General features: G+C 44.7%; 1 protein-coding gene across 2 annotated transcripts in view; it reads right to left on the bottom strand.

Moving 5' to 3' along the window:
* Positions 1 to 17,282, bottom strand: part of LOC135554289 (mucin-19-like) — a 30,704-nt gene extending 13,422 nt beyond the window's left edge. Inside the window, exons 1-3 of one of the 2 annotated variants that reach the window (XM_064986502.1) lie at positions 16,826 to 17,282; positions 895 to 1,595; positions 429 to 507 (exon numbers count right to left, since the gene is read on the bottom strand). In XM_064986502.1, coding sequence (XP_064842574.1) covers positions 429 to 507; positions 895 to 1,516 — 701 coding nt within the window. In that variant the 5' untranslated portion in view covers positions 1,517 to 1,595; positions 16,826 to 17,282. The remainder of the gene's footprint in view (positions 1 to 428; positions 508 to 894; positions 1,596 to 16,825) is intronic. The other variant, XM_064986503.1, reaches the window with a different exon arrangement.
* Positions 17,283 to 20,410: the final 3,128 nt, after the last annotated feature.

The following is a 20,410-nucleotide window of genomic DNA, read 5'->3' as shown; positions in this document are numbered from 1 at the left end:
TGCAGACTAATCTCTGGATGCGATTTGCAAACCCAAAACAGCGCTGCGATACCTGGCTCAGAGTGACTGCTGGCCTACTTCTGAGGACTTCTTAAAGCCCCTCTCTGTGTAGAGACATTGTGCCTGTTCCTCCAGAGTGTTTTAACCAGTCCCTTTCAGCCTGCAACATTCCCAAATGAAGCAACTGGAGCGTTACACTGAATTTATTAAAACTATTCATTACTACTGCTGTAGTTGCACATGTATTGCACAGTGAATTGAAGCCGGCATCAAACAAAAGGCTGCCCAGCGAGGTAGACAGACAATCAGCTTTTGCCTGGAGGAAGTCTGAAGTGAGGACCAATTACTGCCTACTATGTTGTTATCTACACACTCACAGTCTCTCCCCAGGGGAGGGGCTACGAGCTCTACACCAATGGTTGGCCTACCTGGTTGTCTTGGAAACAGGGGACCTGGGAGCAGCAGCAGTGCTGGGCTTGGTGGTAGCTGCAGAGACAGGCCGGGGAGCTGGGGAGATGAGATATGGGAAGGTGAGGAACAGAGGGAAGGACAAAGAGATAGATATACAACATGAGTAAGATTATTTCACTTGAGAGACGCAGCCAATGATTTAAGTCATAACATGTATTTCATGAGGCACCAGGCCAATGTATTTCATGAGGCACCAGGCCAATGTATTTCTATATTTATTGCAGTCATTCCAGCGTGTCATACATCTTCAGCTGAATAGATATGGATGTGCTGTATGCCAACATTCAGAGTACAATGTCATACTTTGCCTCAGGGAAAATGTACATTTGCTGTGTACAGAAGACAATTGGCAACTGATGACAAATGCAAGGCTTCACGTAGCTTTCAGTGACTGAAAATGACTGGTCCTAAATGTTAGCCTACCTGTGGGCTTCTTAGCAGCGGTGGTGGTGGCTTTGACACCATTAGTTGGCGCCGCAGGTGTCTTCTTTGCTGCTGTTCCTGTGGTGGCCTTCACCCCGTTGGTGGCAGCAGGAGCCGAGGCAGGGCGGGTGGTGCCCGCTGGCTTCTTCTCACCAACCTTGGCGGCGGTCTTAGTGGTAGGGGCAACGGCTGTGCCTACGGGCCTCTTGGGCGTGGTCTTCTCTGGGGCACCAGTGGTGGTCTTCTTGGCCACTCCGTTGGCATGTGGCTTGGAAACCCCGTTGGTCAGTCGGCTCTGGGCGGTGTTGGGTCGAGACCCTGGTCCGGTCGTGGTCTTAATTGTGGTGGTGGTCCCAGGCTTCGTCTTAGCAGCGGTGGCCTTGGTCTTGGCTTTTGGGTCTGCTGCAGCCTTGCTGTTCCCCGTCTTGGTGGGGGCCACCTGGGCTGGCTCTGGTTGAGGCTCACCCTGCCCCATCTCTCCCTGCTGGCCAACTCCCTCCGTCTGCGGTGCCGGCGCAGCCTGGTTAGGCTCCTCTCCCATCGCAACTGACTCGTTTACCGGATCAGCATCCAGTGCTTCCATTGGCTCCATCGCTGCCGTGGCAACCCCATCCGGTTTCATCTCCCCTCAGTCCTGGCTGTCCGTCTCTACAGAGGAGGGCTGGAGAGCTTGAAACTGAAGATGGTAACTGGAGTCTGATCTGGCAAAGAGAAGAGAATAGTATCGTCAGGCTGTAACAAGACTGGACATGCATGACACGGAGCCTTCATATCAGCAGACAGGCCACAGAGGGATCAGATAAAGACTTTCCTACAGACAGATATACAGACAAACACTACATACAGCGTACGCCGAAATAATGTTTTGAAAGTAGAGAAAACGTGTTTACGGTCAATGATCCTAACAGATTAGGAGCAGACAGAACAGGGTGTGCCATTCTGCAGAGAGCTTCATTGCTAAACAACCCTGGAGGGAACTCACAGACACACGAGATACGTGTGACAATATATTCTGGGGGAAGAGATAGGGGACAACTATAAAAAAACAAAAATGTAGACATTCTGTTCTAAGTACAAACTCAAGGCAAAACAGAGCTAGCAAATCTTGTTTTTAAACATTAACAAGCCAGAGAATGCACTTGAGTGTATTATATCCTAGGTCTACATACAGAAGCAGCATCAGAACCACGGGTTTGGAAGACAAGCCATCCTTCAACTGAAGCGAGGGGAAATCGTAAAAATCCCTTCCACTCCTAACAAATCAAGTCAGAAGGAGCTCTCTCTACAACATGCTCTAGTTCATCAGACAAGACCGCAAAGCTAAGGAACCACACGCCACTCAGATGTGGTGAACCAAACCACTCACAAGGAGATGTAAAGGAAAAGACATGCATGTCAACAATGCCATAAGAACTGACTCGCAGGCAGTCGCACTGGGGAAGTACCATAAACACAGATGCTTTGCCGTCAGGGTGGAGAGGTAAGACCTGAAGTGTGGAGCAGAGGCCTAATAACAGGGAAACATAAAGTCAGTGAAGCAACACCGAGGTAGAGAAAGTGGCTTGGCCTGAGGAGCATGGGAACAGGAGGGGATACAGTCTGCAAAGCTTAGAACGACTCTAGAAGGCCTCTCCACTTCCCCTCAGCCCCTCTCTCCCCCCATACCCATATCTGCTGCTCCCCCTCCTTTGTCGAGGAGAGAGTCAGTCTTTATACTGTTAGCTTCCTGGAACCACTCCCCACACAGCCCCTGTTTCTCTCTGCTCTCATCTCTTACTCATCCTCTAAAACTAAATACATTACTGTGCTTTCCTTCGTTCGCCTGCCAAACCTCCCATTTTCTCCTTTTCCACAATTTCGCCCACCCTCGCACTCTCTACCCCTCTGTTCTCTGTTTGCGTTCGCACAGATGGCCTGAGCAGCTGAGCAAGGCCAGAGGGGAAGAGAGAGAGAGAGAAGGAGAGAGATAAAAGGCCCTCGAGGAGAAGTCCATACCGCAAGTAGCACACACACACACAGTGACAGACAACACAGTGGCAGTGAGAGGGGGAGGAGAGAGCCCTGCCAGAGCACACAGGGCAATCAGATTAATTGAGTGACACACCAGTCACATTTGGAGTGAGGTGTCTGTTGGATGCAAGTGAAAGCAACAGCAACCGTGCTTCACACATGTACATGTTAAGCTCAGTCCAACAGAGATGCTCTGTTCAAGAACCAGGTCCTCACACCATGCTGCTCTGCCTATAACAGAGCTCTACACTAACAGACGCCTGCCCTTTCTCCAACCCTTCAAAAAGAAAACCAACAACAAAATCCAACTCCAGATTGACACCAGGGACTCACGTCAATAGCCCTGACAACTCAACTAGGAAAAAATAAAGTCAAATCCAATCGGTGCTTTGCTCCCTTTACCTCCCCATCCTGTGTTCTGAACGGTTCTATTCCTGCAGTTTCTGAACAGCCAGACGGTGCTTTTCCAAGCTCTGCTCTGTTGTGGTGATAAATCTCCAGCCCTCAGCCAGAGGAACACTGCTCTGCTCGTTTTCCTCCAGTTGGGAGGTTACACAGCTCTAGTCTAGGCCCTTGCCCCGTCTACATCACCCTGTGTAGTAAGGAACATACAACTACGCCCAATGATACATGTGTTGGCACTGGCAATATTTTGACACTTTGGACAACCCTGCAATGTTGTAGTTGTCTTTGGTGAAATATTTTGGGATGGTCTTTGCAGTCATATGCTTGATTAGAGAAAGATGGCGGTAGGATTCCCTGTTCGTAAAACAGCTCAAGCTGATTCTCCACAGATGGCAGTGTGTTAGATATACTTTGTTCATTGGAGTGGGATATCAGAAGCTGTCGGCTGCTAAACGGCTAGAGGTTGTGGGTTGAAGCCTAGATGGAAGATGACAAGGGTCAACCAGCTGCATCACAACCCCAAGGACGCTCGCCACCCCACAAGAGGAGAGGAACAACTTCCTGTCCATGTTGTCTGGAGAATTCATTGTTATTTAGGGAAGCAATAAAGAGAGGAAGAGTACAGACATATTTGTTGTTTCTATCATGTAGAGTTGAATGTTTTTATTTATACATCGTTAGCTTAGGTTCAGAAAGATAAGTTTTTTTTTAAATGTCCTTTGGACAGTGATGGTTTCGATATCTTCCCAAACAGCGGCTCCATCTTATCAAACTGCATCTCACAACATTCGACAAGCCTCACCGATGAGCAACACAGATACAGAGAACAAACACACACGTCATTAAAATACTACGCATACACACCACCAAGGGCAGGGGTTCACAGTCATGTCAAGGAGAAACCAAACAATAGGATGAACGTGCACACACACACACACACACACCTTTATCTCATTATTGTTAATCAATCATAGACAAGACGCTTAATGCTCTTCAGCAGCTGATTATAGAACACCAGCTGGGCAAAGTATGATCATCCTCCAAGAGTCATATTCAATGTCAACTAACCTGCCTCCGTGTGTCTCCGATACCGCAGAGACTTATAGGCCTATACTGATATTTGGCAAGCCTCCAACAGCACTGGGAGATCCCAGCTTTTCTGATTGTCTAGACATGCGTTTGAGGAGCCCTCAGAATTTTTATTTAACTAGGCAAGTCAGTTAAGGACAAATTCTTATTTACAATGACAGCCTACACCGGCCAAACCCGGACGACGCTGGGCCAATTGTGCACCGCTATATGGGACTCCCAATCACAGACGATAATCAGGTCATGAGCATATTCTAACGGTAATCATCACTTTGACATTTCAAAAAACTGTGCAGGTTCTACGTGTGTACACCTATACAAGCCTTTGCATGTGTATGGCTGTGTTTTGGGGCATTAGGTCAATTTGTTTGATGAAACAGTCAAACAAAACTACCTATTGGCGTAAATGATACATGTTCAATTCCCAATGAAAGTCCCCAGCAGGAGTGGGTGGGCTAAACGCTAACTTAATGTCATCTCTCCTGGTGGCCAGTGTGTGCATGTCTAATCAGGGCCTCCCTTTGCCAGGAACAAAAGCCTGGCTACTGAAAATCACAGCGGTCAACGGCACTTATGAATAGCTAGCAATGCAAACTGCCACCGCAATAGTAGTACACTGCTGTGTGTACATACATTCTCTGTGCCGGCATGTCCCCCAGGGTCAGCTGTAAATAGCCGTCAATGGGAGGATTGTAGCGGAAGGAAGCCGGGGCAAGGGAACAGGAGATCAGTTTGGTGTGCTTCTCCTAACGCTCCCGTAACCTTCCCTTAGTGCCTAATGATAGAATTGATAACCCTGGCACCAGAGAGAGGATTCAAGAGTTAACGGTCGGGAGTCTGGTTTGAAGAGGCCAGTTTAACGGCCTCTGAACCCATCAACACACATCCATCACCACATGCTGCCAACACTGGGATCCGGTGTCTTTACTCCTCGGCCAGTGTTAAGACGCCCTGGTGCCTGTGTTGACAGAACATCTCTCAGTTTAATGTTGAGACTGTGTGGCGTCTTCATCTAGAAACCACTGCTCTTATTCAACACCGCTGAGGTAAGTTCCACAAGGTTTATGTTCGACGCAAACATGTTAATTTCAGTTAAAAGATTTGAAATGAACATTCCAATAGCTTACAGTGAACATTAATGTTTGAGGCACCACGCGCCGGCATAGAGCCAGAGGTAAACTCTAAAAACAGACACCCTGCAGCATTCCACTATTCCTCTGAGGGAGGACAGGCACACACACCAGACATGGTGCGTTGAGGATCAGAACACAAGAAACATTCTGTTGAACGATGCAGCGTCGAGTCCACAAGCAAGTCTGGGGAATTGAAACAGTCGCAGCTGAAACCAGAATGGGTGGTACTACCAGTCTTAGACAAGATACACAAAGAATAAAAGAGAAGGTTAGACCCATGGCAACAACTTAATTAGGGGTTGGTGCAGATGGTTCTGATACAAAAGAAGAAAAGGGAAACAGGGGAGTGCTAGAGGGCGCTACAGAGGGCCAAAAACAGAAACTAACAGCACCGCCTCCAAAAGCTACAACCCCCCCATTAATACGCTCCATCATGTATCATCTCAGAGGGAAATATTGGCACCAAAACCTGAACAGCTGCTGTGCCTTACTAATATCATTCATTTCAAAGTACAATTAATACATTGTAGAGAATGACAAATCTGCAAGTGTGATTAAAAGTCATTCAGGAACTTACAATAGATCACATCCAAAAATACATGCTTTCCAAGGCTTCAAGAGACGTCATGAGCATCATCATCATAAAAGCATTACATAACACCATACCCATCATCATAGTCCCTTTCAGCGACTACCGTACACATCAGTTCATCTCTCCACTCAATCAGCAGGATGCTTTCCCTGCATGGTACTGTCCCTCTCTGCTTTAATAGAAACCATTATACACTTCTGTAGCCTTGGGGCGGCTATCGACTGAGGGACTGATTGTTGCTGTGCGCTGCCCAGCTAAGAAAGGAGCACAAAAGACGCATGACACCGTCCCAGCTGAGTCAGTGTGCTGCCTTCATCACACTGACACTAATCGTGGCTCGCACATTCCCAAACAGGCCCGGCCAAAGGTCCGGAAGCCACCCCTGCCCCACACACAAACCAACCTCTCCAAACAAAGTTGACTCCTCTCCACAGAATTCCTTCCCTGGACACGGTGTAGGAGGGAGACGAGACAGGATTGTGAGGCCCTTCTCGGACGGTGACGTCAGGACATGCCCGACAAATGAGGCTGTGGACACAACTCCCCAGACAGGATCCAAATCAGCGGCTTTCTGCTCTGTCTCCTGGGCTATAGCCTACAATGCACCATGGTTTCAACCTTATGATTTCTATTGACAACTCAATGGTCTTGGTAACAGACATTTGGACAAAGTCAACTCAGTTCAGGAATATGCTTTTCTCTTGTTCACTGGTCTGCTGCCTGTGTCAGTCAAGGCAACATCTTGTGTGACAGACACCTGAATCACAGAACCATGTGACGTGACAGACTAATCCCTGTGCTCTAAAGAAGTTTAGAAGGAGCCAAAAGCAGATTTAGAGTCTGTACCGCTGTGGCACGACTGGTAGAGACTTCAAATGAGAGAAGTGTACTATCTACATCACATGCCTTTGCTCCCGGACCTATCAAGTGATTATGCTGGTCCCAAACACACACTACCCCCACTTTACCAGCGTGCGTCACCCATCTCCCAGCCTCAGGAGACTCGGCCCCCCGGGGACAGGGAGATTAACACATGACAGAGCTTGTTAACCCTGGACAAAGAGATGTGCTAATCCTGTACGATCAGGCCGACTGTCCTCCAGCGCCAGCCCAGAGACTACCCACAGAGACAGAGAGCGCCCAGGACAGAGACCTTGTGTGTCCCAGAAACCAAACAAAAAGACCTGGCTCCATCACAACAATGGAGAGATGGAGCCGACAACAAACAAGGTCCCAACAGCGCACGGTCTAGCTACAGTAGACCACTGAGAGGAACAGCGGGGTGGGTGTGATCTTGACCATGCCGATATTGATCGTGGGGGAGAAAGTGAGGATGTGGGCTACTCAGATGGTGAGAAGCGTCAGTGCATTAGAGAGGCAGACAGGGACCTGTTCCACTAATGGTGTCCCTTGCCTGGGGGTTACCCACCAGTGAGGCTGGTGTGGAGGGACTGAAGGAGAGGGTAATATGTCACTTGAAGAGCAGGTCCTTCTCCATAATGGGCAGTGTCCCCACTGACAGACTCCACTCAGGGGGTAAATGACATTAGGCCAGATAGAGCCATCTGGTGGGTTGGATCGATGACACCAGACAGGACGGAGAGGAACAAGGCAGGCATCTGGATGGGACAGCAAAACATACCCTTGAGGCTCCAGCTCTCTAGCAGCCACTCACTACTGGAACTGACTCTGGCCATAAGAGGATTATGTCCTGTTTGAAGCAGAGCAGGCACGTTCCAGATGGAATCTGATCCCTCGCAGGTTGTCAACTCCACTAGGGCTAACCGGGGCTTTTCAACAAAATAACAGCTGGGCTAACACCACATAAAACTGTACCTAGCCTTTACCCAGAAATTGACATGGCATTTGGGCCTTGGGTCAAACGGCTTAAATGGAAATTACAGGACAATAGCATTTCAAAATGACTCAAAACATCTGACAAATCTCCCCCTTGTCAACTCTCAAATGTAGCCATAATTCTATCGTCGGGAACTTTTGGCATCCATATCATGCCAGACTGGCCCGTGGTGTAGACAGGCTGCCACAGCACTGACATAATGCTGAATGCATTGGGCATTTACTTTTGTCATGCACAAAGTAGATATCCTAACAGACTTGCCAAAACTATAGTTTGTTAACAAGAAATTTGTGGAGTGGTTGAAAGGTTGGAGTCATTCAAACTCATTTAAGTGTATGTAAACTTCTGACTTCTGTAATTGATTGGACGTGATTTGGAAAGGCACACCTGTCCATCTAAGGTCAGAGCAAAAACCAGAGGAATTGTCCGAGACAGGATTGTGTCGAGGCACAGATCTGCGGAAGGGTACCAGAAAATGTCTGAAGGTCCAAGAACAGTGGCCTCAATCATTCTTAATAAATAGAGAAAGTTTGGAACCACCAAACTGAGCAATCGGGAGAGAAGGGCCTTGGTCAGGAAGAACCCAATGGTCGCTCTGACAGAGTTCCAGATTTACTCTGTGAAGATGGTTGCACTTCTGGAAGGTTCTCCCATCTCTGCAGCACTCCACCAATCACGCTGTTATGGTAGAGTGGCCAGACAGAAGCCACTCCTCAGTAAAAGGCACGACAGCCCGCTTGAAGTTTGCCAGAAGGCACCTAAAGGACACTCAGACACTCAAACAAGATTCTCTGGTCTGATGAAACCAAGATTGAAATCTTTGGCCTGAACGCCAAGCGTCACGTCTGGAGGAAACCTGGGACCATCCCTATGGTGAAGCATGGTGGTGGCAGCAGCATGCCGTGGGGATGTTTCTCAGCGGCAGGAACTGGGAGACTTGTTAGTATCGAAGGAAAGATGGAGCAAAGTACAGAGAGATCCTTGATGAAAACATGCTACAGAGCTCTCAGGACCTCAGACTGGGGCTAAGGTTCACCTTCCAACAGGACAACAACCCTAAGCACACAGCCTTGAACTAGATCGAACATTTCTTTGAGACACCTGAAAATAGCTGTGCAGCAATGCTCCCTATCCAACCTGAGAGCTTGAGAGGATCTGCAGAGAAGAATGGGAGAAACTACACAAATACAGGTGAGCCTAGCTTGTAGCGTCATACCCAAGACTAGAGGTAGTAATCGCTGCCAAAGGTGCTTCAACAAAGTACTGAGTAAAGGGTCTGAATACTTATGTAAATGTGATATTTAATAAATTAGCAAACATTTCTATAAACCCGTTTTGTTTCTCATTATGGGGTATTGTGTGTAGATTGGGGGGGGGGGGGGGGTAACGATTTAATCCATATTAGATAGAATAAGGCTGTTAAGAAAAGTGGGAAAAGTCAAGGAGTCTGAATACTTTCCAAATGCACTGTATCAGCTACAGGTGGCAGAATGATGCTCAATCACTAGAAGCTAGTGATGCACCGATGACATTTCTGACCGATATCCAATATTTTCCTTGCCAAAAGAAAAACGATACTTAAAATGTTCACAGCCTTAAGCATTCTAGTACAGTTAAATAGTTAACATACTGCATCTCAGTGCAAGAGGCGTCACCACAGTCCCTGGTTCAAATCCAGACTGTATCGCATCTGGTCGTGATTGGGTGGCGCACAATTGGCCCAGCATCGTCCGGGTTTGGACCGGGTAGGCAGTCATTGTAAATAAGAATGTGTTCTTAACTGACTTGCCTAGTTAAATAAAAGGTTACACACACACACACACACACACACACCAAAAGGTTATTTTGTTTGTTGGCATTTACATAAGTCCCGATTACCAGTAAAACATCTTTCACTAACTTGCTGTGCTGTTTCGTTGTTCAGTCGTTTCATTCTCAACCAGGATTCCTATGGAACACCGTTTAGGTCTTTGCACGCCAAAAAATATGCGTCAAATAACACTTTAACGTGTCAAATAAGCTTGTTGACCAATCAGGACCTGAATATGACTGCACGTCACATAATTTAACGTGTTAATACATTTTTTACGTAATTATTACACTATCACTCATTTCACAACGATTCATCGATACGTATGCTACAATGCTGGTAAAGTTGTTTCGCGCACATAGTGCTGGCATTAAAAAAAGCTTACTCATGGATGCAAACATGTTCTTCCCCAAAAACATTGTAAAACGACAAACTATATAGCTAGGTGTCATCTAAAATAACCCTAATTTATAAGACAGTTCTTATTTGATTAATGGGGGTCCGACCCATCTATGTGAAGCTAGCCACAATAAGGATTAGCCACAAGTGGACTTTGCGTTAGCCTTTGAAATAAGTGTCATTGACAGCGATGCAAATGAATACAAATAGTAGAATTATGCCGTTATTGAACAGATTGTGCTAATGTTGGAATGTTATATAAATTCAACAAAAGACAACGTTAATTTGACAAATCTGTTGAAATCACACTGGATGCATTATTCTTTAGAATTGCATTGGGAGCATACTTATTTCACTGTACAGCCTTACCCCATGTCATTGATTCACAAGCCATAGGTATCAGCCTACCCAGTGACCCTCAGAGAATATTAGCGTACCCAGTGACCCCCAGAGAATATTAGCGTCGTAGCTCTTATTGTGGGACTCTGAAAAAAAATGAATTGAGCCACATTCATTGTCAACCTATGTGTATTGAACACTATTTCTGTGATAAAACAATACTGCGTGGAAGTTTGAGTCTGATAACTCTGAGGACTTTGGGAAAAAAGTATATTGCGTGTTGAGTAGACTGATACCCCAATCCTTAGGTAAAGCTGCACAGTGCAACATGAATGTCAATACACACAATAGGCTGACTGGTGAGGCGACAGGGTAGCCTAGTGGTTAGAGCGTTGGACTAGTAGCCGGAAGGTTGTGAGTTCAAACCCCCGAGCTGACAAGGTACAAATCTGTCGTTCTGCCCTTGAACAGGCAGTTAACCCACTGTTCCCAGGCTGTCATTGAAAAAGAATTTGTTCTTAACTGACTTGCCTGGTTAAATAAAGGTAAAATAAAAAAAAATTCTCACAGTCCCGCGATAAGAGATACAATGCTAACATTTGCGTAAACTCTTCAGTTGTCTCCGAGTAGACTGACAGCCTATTCCATTGATTCACATTCCAACCTTGTTTAACATGGCCTAAATTGTAACCTCATGCATCACTTTCAAAATAGGTACTTTTATTTTGAAGGAAAACCGCAAATTATACCATTGTGCCTAATCCATATTGTGGCTAGCTTCACAACACATAACCCGGTCCGGTCGAGCCTCACTAGCCAGATGAAGCTAGCTGGCCATTTATAACCCCGTTTCCCAAAGCTAACATTAAGTAGCTGGCTAGCTATTTATTTTCATGAACTGAAGTTCAATATGCAAACAAGTGGCTACCTAGCTAATACTTACAAGGATTCCTAAATCATTGCTAAGAACAATGAAAATGACTGCAGTTTCTAATGGTCATTGTTTTCAGGCTGGTTGTATTGGTGCTAGCTAGGTACCAAGCTAAAGCTAGCTACCCCAGAAGTTGCGGTCTAACAAATAATGCTTTATTGCCAACGCGGTATTGTAAACACATCGTTCATGGCCGGTATACTTTCTTGTTCAGCTTTGACAGTGCTACTGATAGTAGTGGTGGCGCTTGGTTTGCACATGCAAATTCAGAACACACAACATTCTATAATAGAACTGTGTTATTTGACCTGCAAAGACCCAAATGGCGTTCCATATGTCATAAAGCTAATACCAGTGACGCTATTACGGTGTAACTCCGATAGGGCAACATCTGAAAAATAGCGCAATTGGTAGTGTGTACCGGTGCTCAACCAGTCAGTGAAAGCCAACATCACCCACGACAGAGAATGGTTGATTGTCAAGGGCAATGAATTCCATTATAATGTATTTGGCCTTTGAGTTTACTCTTTCAAATGACTGCTCGATCCACACAGCAGATAGTGGGCTAGGTTAGGAATGCTGTGTTGAGCAAAATTTTATGTGGCGTCATTACGCCTACATTATATAGGTATGCACGTCAGCTTTGACACCGATTTTGCACATCGGGCCGATACCGATGTTGACACTTTCAACTAATATCGGCCGATTCTGATAGGTTTACCTATATATCATGCATCCCTTCTGGAAACCAGCAAGCCTTTAGTTTCTGACAGTACTAAAGATCATTTCCATGTTGAGTAGACGTTATGCCATATCGCAGCCAGTCAGCAACCACAGCAATCCAGGCAAAATTGTGAAAGTGGTGAGGGAGGCATAGCAACAGGGTTCTAAACCATGTCCATTATCCAGCCTCCCACTGGAAGAATTCAGAGCCTCAACACAGAAAATGACTGCAGCTGCTGGCATATTACCCTCAAAACTGCGCAGCAACTGTCAGGACTGACAACTGCGATACCTCTGAGGCAGCTATCTTGACTGGACCAATGTCCGTAGCAGAATTATTGTGACGACCATTGCAAACAATGGAGTGGCACTACAGAAACCAATACTACAGTCCCAAGTCTGTGGTTAAAATAATCTCACGACTGCAAGCCAGTTGCCAGCTGACTTTATTCATAAGTGATGGTGACAGAAAGTGCCAAAGGTCAAACAGTTCAAGCTTAACTGTTCAGCCCACTGAGCAATAAGAGCACTAGAGACAGCGTCCAAGATGGCCGATTCATGGACCGCCAATATCCAAGTTGCATCCAGTTTCATCTGACTTCTATATGGGGCCATCTATGGGAATTGTCTTACTGGGCCGGACATCAGTTAAACTGCAGTACCGACTACAGGTCGACCGATCATGATTTTTCAACGCCGATACCGATTGGAGGACAAAACAAGCAGATACCGATTAATCGGAAGATTTTTAGAAATAAATATATATACACACACACACATTTTTGTAATAATGACAATTGCAACAATACTGAATGAACAATGAACACTTTTATTTTAACTTAATATAATACATGTGGGCTTTTGGATGGGTGTTAAGGTGATTCCACAGGTTGGTGGTATGTTTTGATTTAGCCGTTGCTGACCCCATGTTTACATCTTTATCACAAATAAGACACCTTGCTTTCCCTGGTGCCAATTCCATGTAATAGTCCCACACTGGTGCTCTGCTTTTCTCTGCCATCTGTAAAACACACACACAGCTCTGAAATGACAATGATACTGAAGAATCTGCTTAGGAGACAAATACTCAACTGTTTGAATAAAAATAGAGTTTAAGTTACCTGTGATTAATGTTGAAAACAAAAACTAAATTTCTATATGCAGACATGGTAAGATTTGACTACCAAAGTGCGATTCCCATGACACCTAGCAAAATCTGAAAAGCGTGTAGGCTTACACCACCTTTCCAATTTTATAACAGTGTAGATATCCATAGGACAAGGTAACTCTGATCAATATTGGCTAAATATAAGCGAAGTTAATTTTTTTTGTAGAATGGATTTATGAAAATATTTTGACAAATGTTACCTTATCCTAGTGAGATTTACATGGGTATCAAAACACCTAGGTGGTTTAAGCCTGAAACACAGACCTTATTTGAAATAGATCAAGACATTCTCTATGGAAGACATGAATGGTAAAATAACGAAGGAACCCCTTTCAAGTTCAGCTGCATGTTATTACAGGAATTATAAAGCGTCGACTATCTCTCTAAACCATATACCTTTGACTATTACGAACCTACTGCTGCCTTCCACCCCTCAGACTGCTCTATCAAATCAGACTTACCGTAACTATAATAAACACGAGCCTTCGGTCAAATCCGGAAACTGTCACCTCGAACACAAAACGTTTATTCCGTTCCGTATTTTTTCTAACCGGTGGCATCCATGAGTCTAAATATTCCTGTTACATTGCACAACCTTCAATGTTATGTCATAATTACGTAAAATTCTGGCATATTAGTTGGCAAAGAGCCAGGCGGCCCAAACGGTTGCATATACCCTGACTCTGCGTGCAATGAACGCAAGAGAAGTGACACAATTTCACCTGGTTAATATTGCCTGCTAACCCGTATTTATTTTAGCTAAATATACAGGTTTAAAAATATATACTTGTGTATTGATTTTAAGAAAGGCATTGATGTTTATGGTTAAGTACACATTTGCGCAACGACAGTCTTTGTTTTTTTATAAGATAAGTTTAATGCTAGCTAGCAACTTACCTTGGCTTACTGCATTCGCGTTACAGGCAGGCTCCTCGTGAGGCAGGTGGTTAGAGCATTGGATTAGTTAACTGTAAGGTTGAAAGATTGGATCCCCCGAGCTGACAAGGTACGAATCTGTCGTTCTGCCTCGTTCCAATGCCGTCATTGAAAATAAGAATGTGTTCTTAACTGACTTGCCTAGTTAAATAAAGATGTAAATAAAAAACATTTTTAAATCGGCACCCAAAAATACAGATTTCTGATTGTTATGAAAACGGCCCTAATTAAATCGACCATTCCGATTAAAATCGGTCAACCTCTCATACCGACGCAAGACTATAGGTGCAGTCGACAGCGTGCTTCCAGACCGGAACCCTGGCCCTTGGTTCAGCCTGAGGGGGATCTGGTGAGTAGGAGACCAGTCCAGGGCACACAAATTTGGATATTAACAGTTAGGGACATCACTGAATCAACCTATTATTAAGCATACTACGCCCGAGGGCAAGCCGAGGCACAAATTACTGTAGGCATCTCCCCGACAGCCCATGGCATAGGTCAGAGGAAGGGCAGAGCAAAGAGAACTGTCGGCCATAAAAATCACCCCAGTATGAATTCCTCATAGAATTGCATCTCTTCTGATCGTAGACATCTAAGCCCTCCTTTGGCCAACTGTTTCAGCAGGCTTACTAAAACATGTGCATGGCATTATAGGAGAGACTTAAAATAGGTGTGAGACAATGTAATAACCAAAATGCCAGCGAAGACATGAGAGGAGGAATCCGTTTTCAGCCTATTGTGAAAGTGGCAAGGGGAATTTGGTACCAAATGTCACAATGCTGAAACATTGGTTGAAAGTACAAAGATAACACTTTTGCTAAAACAAGATAAAGGATATTTAACACAAAATCTGTCTTATCATTAGATTCATAGACATGACACATATACATATATATATTTTTTTAATGTAACAAGCTAGCAGCACTTGGGTAAAACAGGATCTGCCTTGAATTTCACATGAATGCATCAGTCCCATGTCTGAGCGTGTCTCCATCCCGCTGCCTCATTCACTTGCATGCTTTGTGAGTCAGCCATCACTCATTAATGCACCAGAGGGTTGACTTGCATGTTGGAGCCTCTCTAAGCCAGACAAGGCCATGCCTGAAAAGTGCTCACATTAATCACCCTGGGATGCAATTTATTCCCGAGTGGCATCAATACCTCATGGCAGATCATTGCAGAATATTGACCTACCCATGCCCACTACCCCACCCTATATAACTCATTGTCATCCGAACATCAGGGGCAGAGGTTAGGCCTGTGGGCCATCTATAATGATTAACTGTATATGGTACCTGCACGTTGAGGGTTTTGGAGACTAACGTTATTCACCCTTGTTATTTTGGAGAGAAGAGTGTCGTCTAGTTGCATAACATTAACACACAAGCAAAAAATAGCTCCGAGTTCATTGCCTGAAGCCACAATGTTAGCCTATATGATACAGTTTGAACCAAGTGTTTTATTGCATTGAGACAAAAGCAGCCTATGCCATGTTCGCTGATTAATGCAAAATATAACAGAATTAGCCTAAATTACCCAACACATCGCCTGGGGGGGGGGCACAGAACGAAGCAGTTCTCACTGAGAACACTTGGCCGCACAGAACAATATGCTTCAGCCATGAAGGATGAAGAGCCTGAGAGAACTAAAGTTAATATAATGAAGTGAATACGTCGAATTGCTTTTCAAAAGGCAAATAAATCCACATGATTACACACCGATCCCTTACAAAAGGAAGGCTGTTATTTTAGCCAGTTCATTCGTCGGTTAGCTAAATAGCTGGTGATCAATTTCAGCCACCACGCAGGGCTGCCACCGCCCCATCACCCCCTCCCAATTGCAATCGAATTCCGAATCTAAAACATCCTCTTTAGGGCTTGAGCCGCTCACTGGCAGAAAGAAAATGCAACGATTCACGTGCTCCTGTTCTCGTTCTTGTGCGACCCAACAGACTTGCGTGGATAGTTCTGTTAGCAAGTAGCCTATTTAGTTAGCTAGCATTTCAACAAGGCTTATTTGTATGGCGCGGTTTCCGATTCAAGTTGACGTTTATGTCATGAATCTTGCACTCGAGGCATAACTGGGCGATTTCCGCTGCAAAGTCAAATTTGCCTTGTTTTAAACAATCACGAAAACAAAAAAGCGTGCTTTTTGGTCTTAAATTAAAGTTGGGCATTAGGGTTAGCAGCGTGGTTAAGATTAGGTTTAAAATCAGATTTTATGACTGTGGTTGTGCCAGCTAGTGACCACTCTGCAGACCTGCCTCCAGAACAAGATCCATGACGAAAAACGCTAACCTGCGTTTGCAATAGGGAATCATGAATTGCACTTGCAATGTCGACAAAGACATTCACCCACTATATGATTTTTCACCCATTCTACCCAGACTAAATATAAAAATCTAATATTTTAGGAGACGAAAAACATTCGTTAAAGCATCACATCGTAACTTGCATTTTATATTTGTGATTTAAGTGTAAGTTTAGTTGCACAGCTAGCTAACATGCTAACGCTCAATCAATCAATCTCTAGACTTACCAACGCAGTGTAGCTAGCTATAGCTTGATCTCCAGCTACGCCCAGTGTTTGACAATATCCTCCGACTCCTTTCAGTATCCTCGAATAAAGTGTAACAAATTACAAAATGAAACCGAACAAGATGAGAAACAGGCCAAAATACAGCAGCCAGATTACCAAGAAACTTCTGTCGACCGCAGTTTCCAGAAGTGATGCGCGTCCCTTCCAAAGAAAGGAAAAGCGATTTGCAGTCCACGCACACACTCTCTACTGGCCAGGATGGATGGACAGGCAGAGAGGGTTTTACCACGGCATTGCGCGCGGGGGTGAAATTGAAAGGGATGAATAGCCAAGTAACTCGACTTTCTCCATCTCACGACCAATCACTACCCCGGCTGGGATTTATTCAAATGAGGAATGATGTCATCTCTCAAACCACCCTACTTTCTTTCTTTCCATCCTTCCCAAGTTGCACTGGTTGTCTCCCCCTTCCCGTATCCCTCTACCAGTTTCCCGCGTCCCCTCCCTCCATGCCGACTCCACGCTCATCCTGCACACACCTCCTGCAGTTTCTTTTCAACGGCGCATTCTCTCCACACAATGGTGGCATGTTAGAGTTCTCCATTGGTTCTGGACCACTGGATGCTGAGATTTCAGCCACAAAGGGTACCACAGCATAGTCTGTCATATTTTGATTTTCTATAGGTCTACAGCCATTTAGTTACTACCATATTATTCCAATATGGTAATGAAACAAACATTTGTATTAGTTGTACAAGGACTAAAAATGTTCTGCTGCACATACATAATGAATATTGATTACCACTCATGCTAAAATGTGTCAAAGTTAAAGAATCAGGTAATATAATCATATCCATAAACATCTAAACATAGATATTGATAACACTAGGTTTATTGCAGTGGCACATTCTTAATTGTAAGGACAAGATATCTAATTGCTTGCAGACAAGCCCCCACACTGACAAGACCAAACATGTTTGACCTGTCAAAGAGGCTGCCAGGAGAATCACCAGTGCATAAAAACACGATTTGTCAGATTGTAACAGAGTCAGAGATATGGTGGAATCAAAGGAGGCAGAAACAAGATGAGGAGGGAATAGAAACAGAATAAAAGTTGAAAGTGCTGCCACTGTCTGTACAGTGTTTTTCCCCCAGACACAATTGTCTCCCTCAACTGATTGGGGGCGTTTTATCATAGGCTTTGTCTGTGTGTGCCGCTCCTGTCTTCACACCAGACCTCTGAAACAGTCTCAGCGGGCATGCTGCCTGTCCGTCTGCACTGCTGTTGTTCAGCTCTCCCAGTGCAGCCAGAGTTGTCTACATGAGCCAGGCTTTTGTGCCAGGGTCTGCACTGGCTAGGCAGCATTGTGCGTCTCATTGTGTTACCTTCAGCTCTCACCCTATGGAATTCATCATAACACACACACACACTTCCCCAGGATGTTTACCTCGGTGAACAGTGCTTAATGGTGCACTGACCTGTGTGGTTGTGTTGTGGTAACATTGTCACTAGGCAATGTAAAGTAGCCTTGTGCTGCTACGTATTTGTTGATATGCTAAGATTACAAAACCAGCGATTATCATTCTATCATGGAAGAACCCCAACTCCCTACAGCCTCTTTCTCTCTCAAAATTATCAGCAAAGGTAAACCCTCTGGCCCACACCTACACAATTAGTTACACATGCTTGACTAACATGACTTTCAATAAACACACAAACAGACCAAAGCAGACAGTAGAAATGTAGAAGGAAATGTATTGTGAAGGAAGCAGAGTAGAAACATAGCAAACACACTAAAACAGAGGTACCCTCACACACACAATCTATGACGCACAGTAAAGAGAGGGAGAGGAAAAACAGAAAGGCAAGGAAAAGAGAGTGGGAGTCTGGGGGTCCTATACTAGGTTCGGCCTGCCAGAGATGGACATATTGGCTTGGTGAAACAGGCACAACAAAGAGAGGACGTTTTTTTTCCACCCAGGCTGTGGTGCGCTGCAGTGGAGACAGGAAGGGGCAGGGCAGTGTACTCGCCACCTAGTTCCCCTGTTATTTATCTCATTGTTGTTTCCCCTTGGCCAGCAGCCCAGCTGGGGCAACGCAGCACAAAAGAACTGGCGCACAGTCAGTGAAACAAAGCCAAGCCTCTGGATGTTGTTGCGCTAACTTTGACAAGGAATACACACTAACACCTGCGAGCAGACACACAAGCTTGAGTGCTGTTCTCATATCAGTCAAATCACACAAAAGGAGGAAAGAGGTATTGTGCAAACAAAAAAAAGGGAAACACCCATCTTATCCGACAGTCTATATCCCCAAAAGAAATTCAGACACGTGTTTCTGAAATGGACTTAGAATATAAATGGACTTAGAATATCTAGGATGTAAACATTACAACACAGCACATGGTAGCCTGTTCATCATTACATGCCTCTGAATACCATGTTCACAAGTCTGCACACGCCTGCTTCTGTTCTGTGTGAGCATGGGCTCCCAGGAGAACAGAACGTGCCAACACGGCATTACATTAACATGCTGCATACTAACACACATCACAGACTATATACTTACGACTACAGTCAATTATAACCTAATCTCACTGCGACATGAACGTTTATGTTAAAACAAAAATGTCATAAAAGAACATTTCAGATAAACAAAGATTGCTGTATCATACAACTGTATTATGCACACAGCCTAGTAAAATCCACATCTCATGTTATCACCTAGTTTCACTCTAAACACTAAAATAGAGGAGGCCTCGTGTCTCATGCTTTAGAGAACTTTGTTTAATTGGAATTGTTACCCTGAAACATGATGATGTCCAGGCAGGCCAGTTTCTGGTTGATGGGTTAGTGGGAGTGCTTCCCAGCCCTTTCTGGCTGCATTCTGCTGTTAATAATGCATGCTGCTACTAAGGGAATCGGACAAGGTCCCCTCTCCTCTATACCACTCAGACGAAGCTACATTAAGAGCACTGACTGTGCAGATCTCGGCACTGATCTTCCCTCCCCATCTTGACATGTACTTTTCAATTATGCGCATTTATCTAATCTCCTTTCACTTATCTTTCTTTTTGCGATGTGCAATTGTACTGGTGTGTGGTACATTTTGGCCCCTTAAAACAAGGTACTTTAAACTATTTACCTCTCATCCCCTTTGTTTCTGTTTTCTCTTCTTTCTTCATGGTCTCAGACAGCTATTGATTTTCTTTGACTTGCTGGCTGGTGGAGGTCATGTAGTCAGACAAGAGGCTCCTTTCTCCCTCTAGTGGTGCCATCATACCACCACAGTCACACTGTACTGGGCAGGCCCTGGCATGAAGATGAGAAGCAATGATGATCTGATCAAGTACAATTCACCATATACATGGAAAACTGTCTTTAAGCAAGTTACATTACCCTTTAAAAGTTCATAACAGGTCGAGCACTCAACCGACATAACTGACAAAGGGGAAAGTGTTGTTCTGCCTCATTGACCATGAAGAGGACTAAATGTAAAATGTCCTTGACGAGAGAGAGCAGAAAAGCGACAACATGGACCACATCACCAGAAAATAGGACTCTGCTTGGTAGAAATAAACAGTA

This window comes from Oncorhynchus masou, chromosome 14 (assembly GCF_036934945.1).
Source record: "Oncorhynchus masou masou isolate Uvic2021 chromosome 14, UVic_Omas_1.1, whole genome shotgun sequence".
In the NCBI taxonomy this organism is placed as follows: Eukaryota; Metazoa; Chordata; class Actinopteri; order Salmoniformes; family Salmonidae; genus Oncorhynchus; species Oncorhynchus masou.
This window is presented reverse-complemented; position numbering and strand designations above follow the sequence as displayed.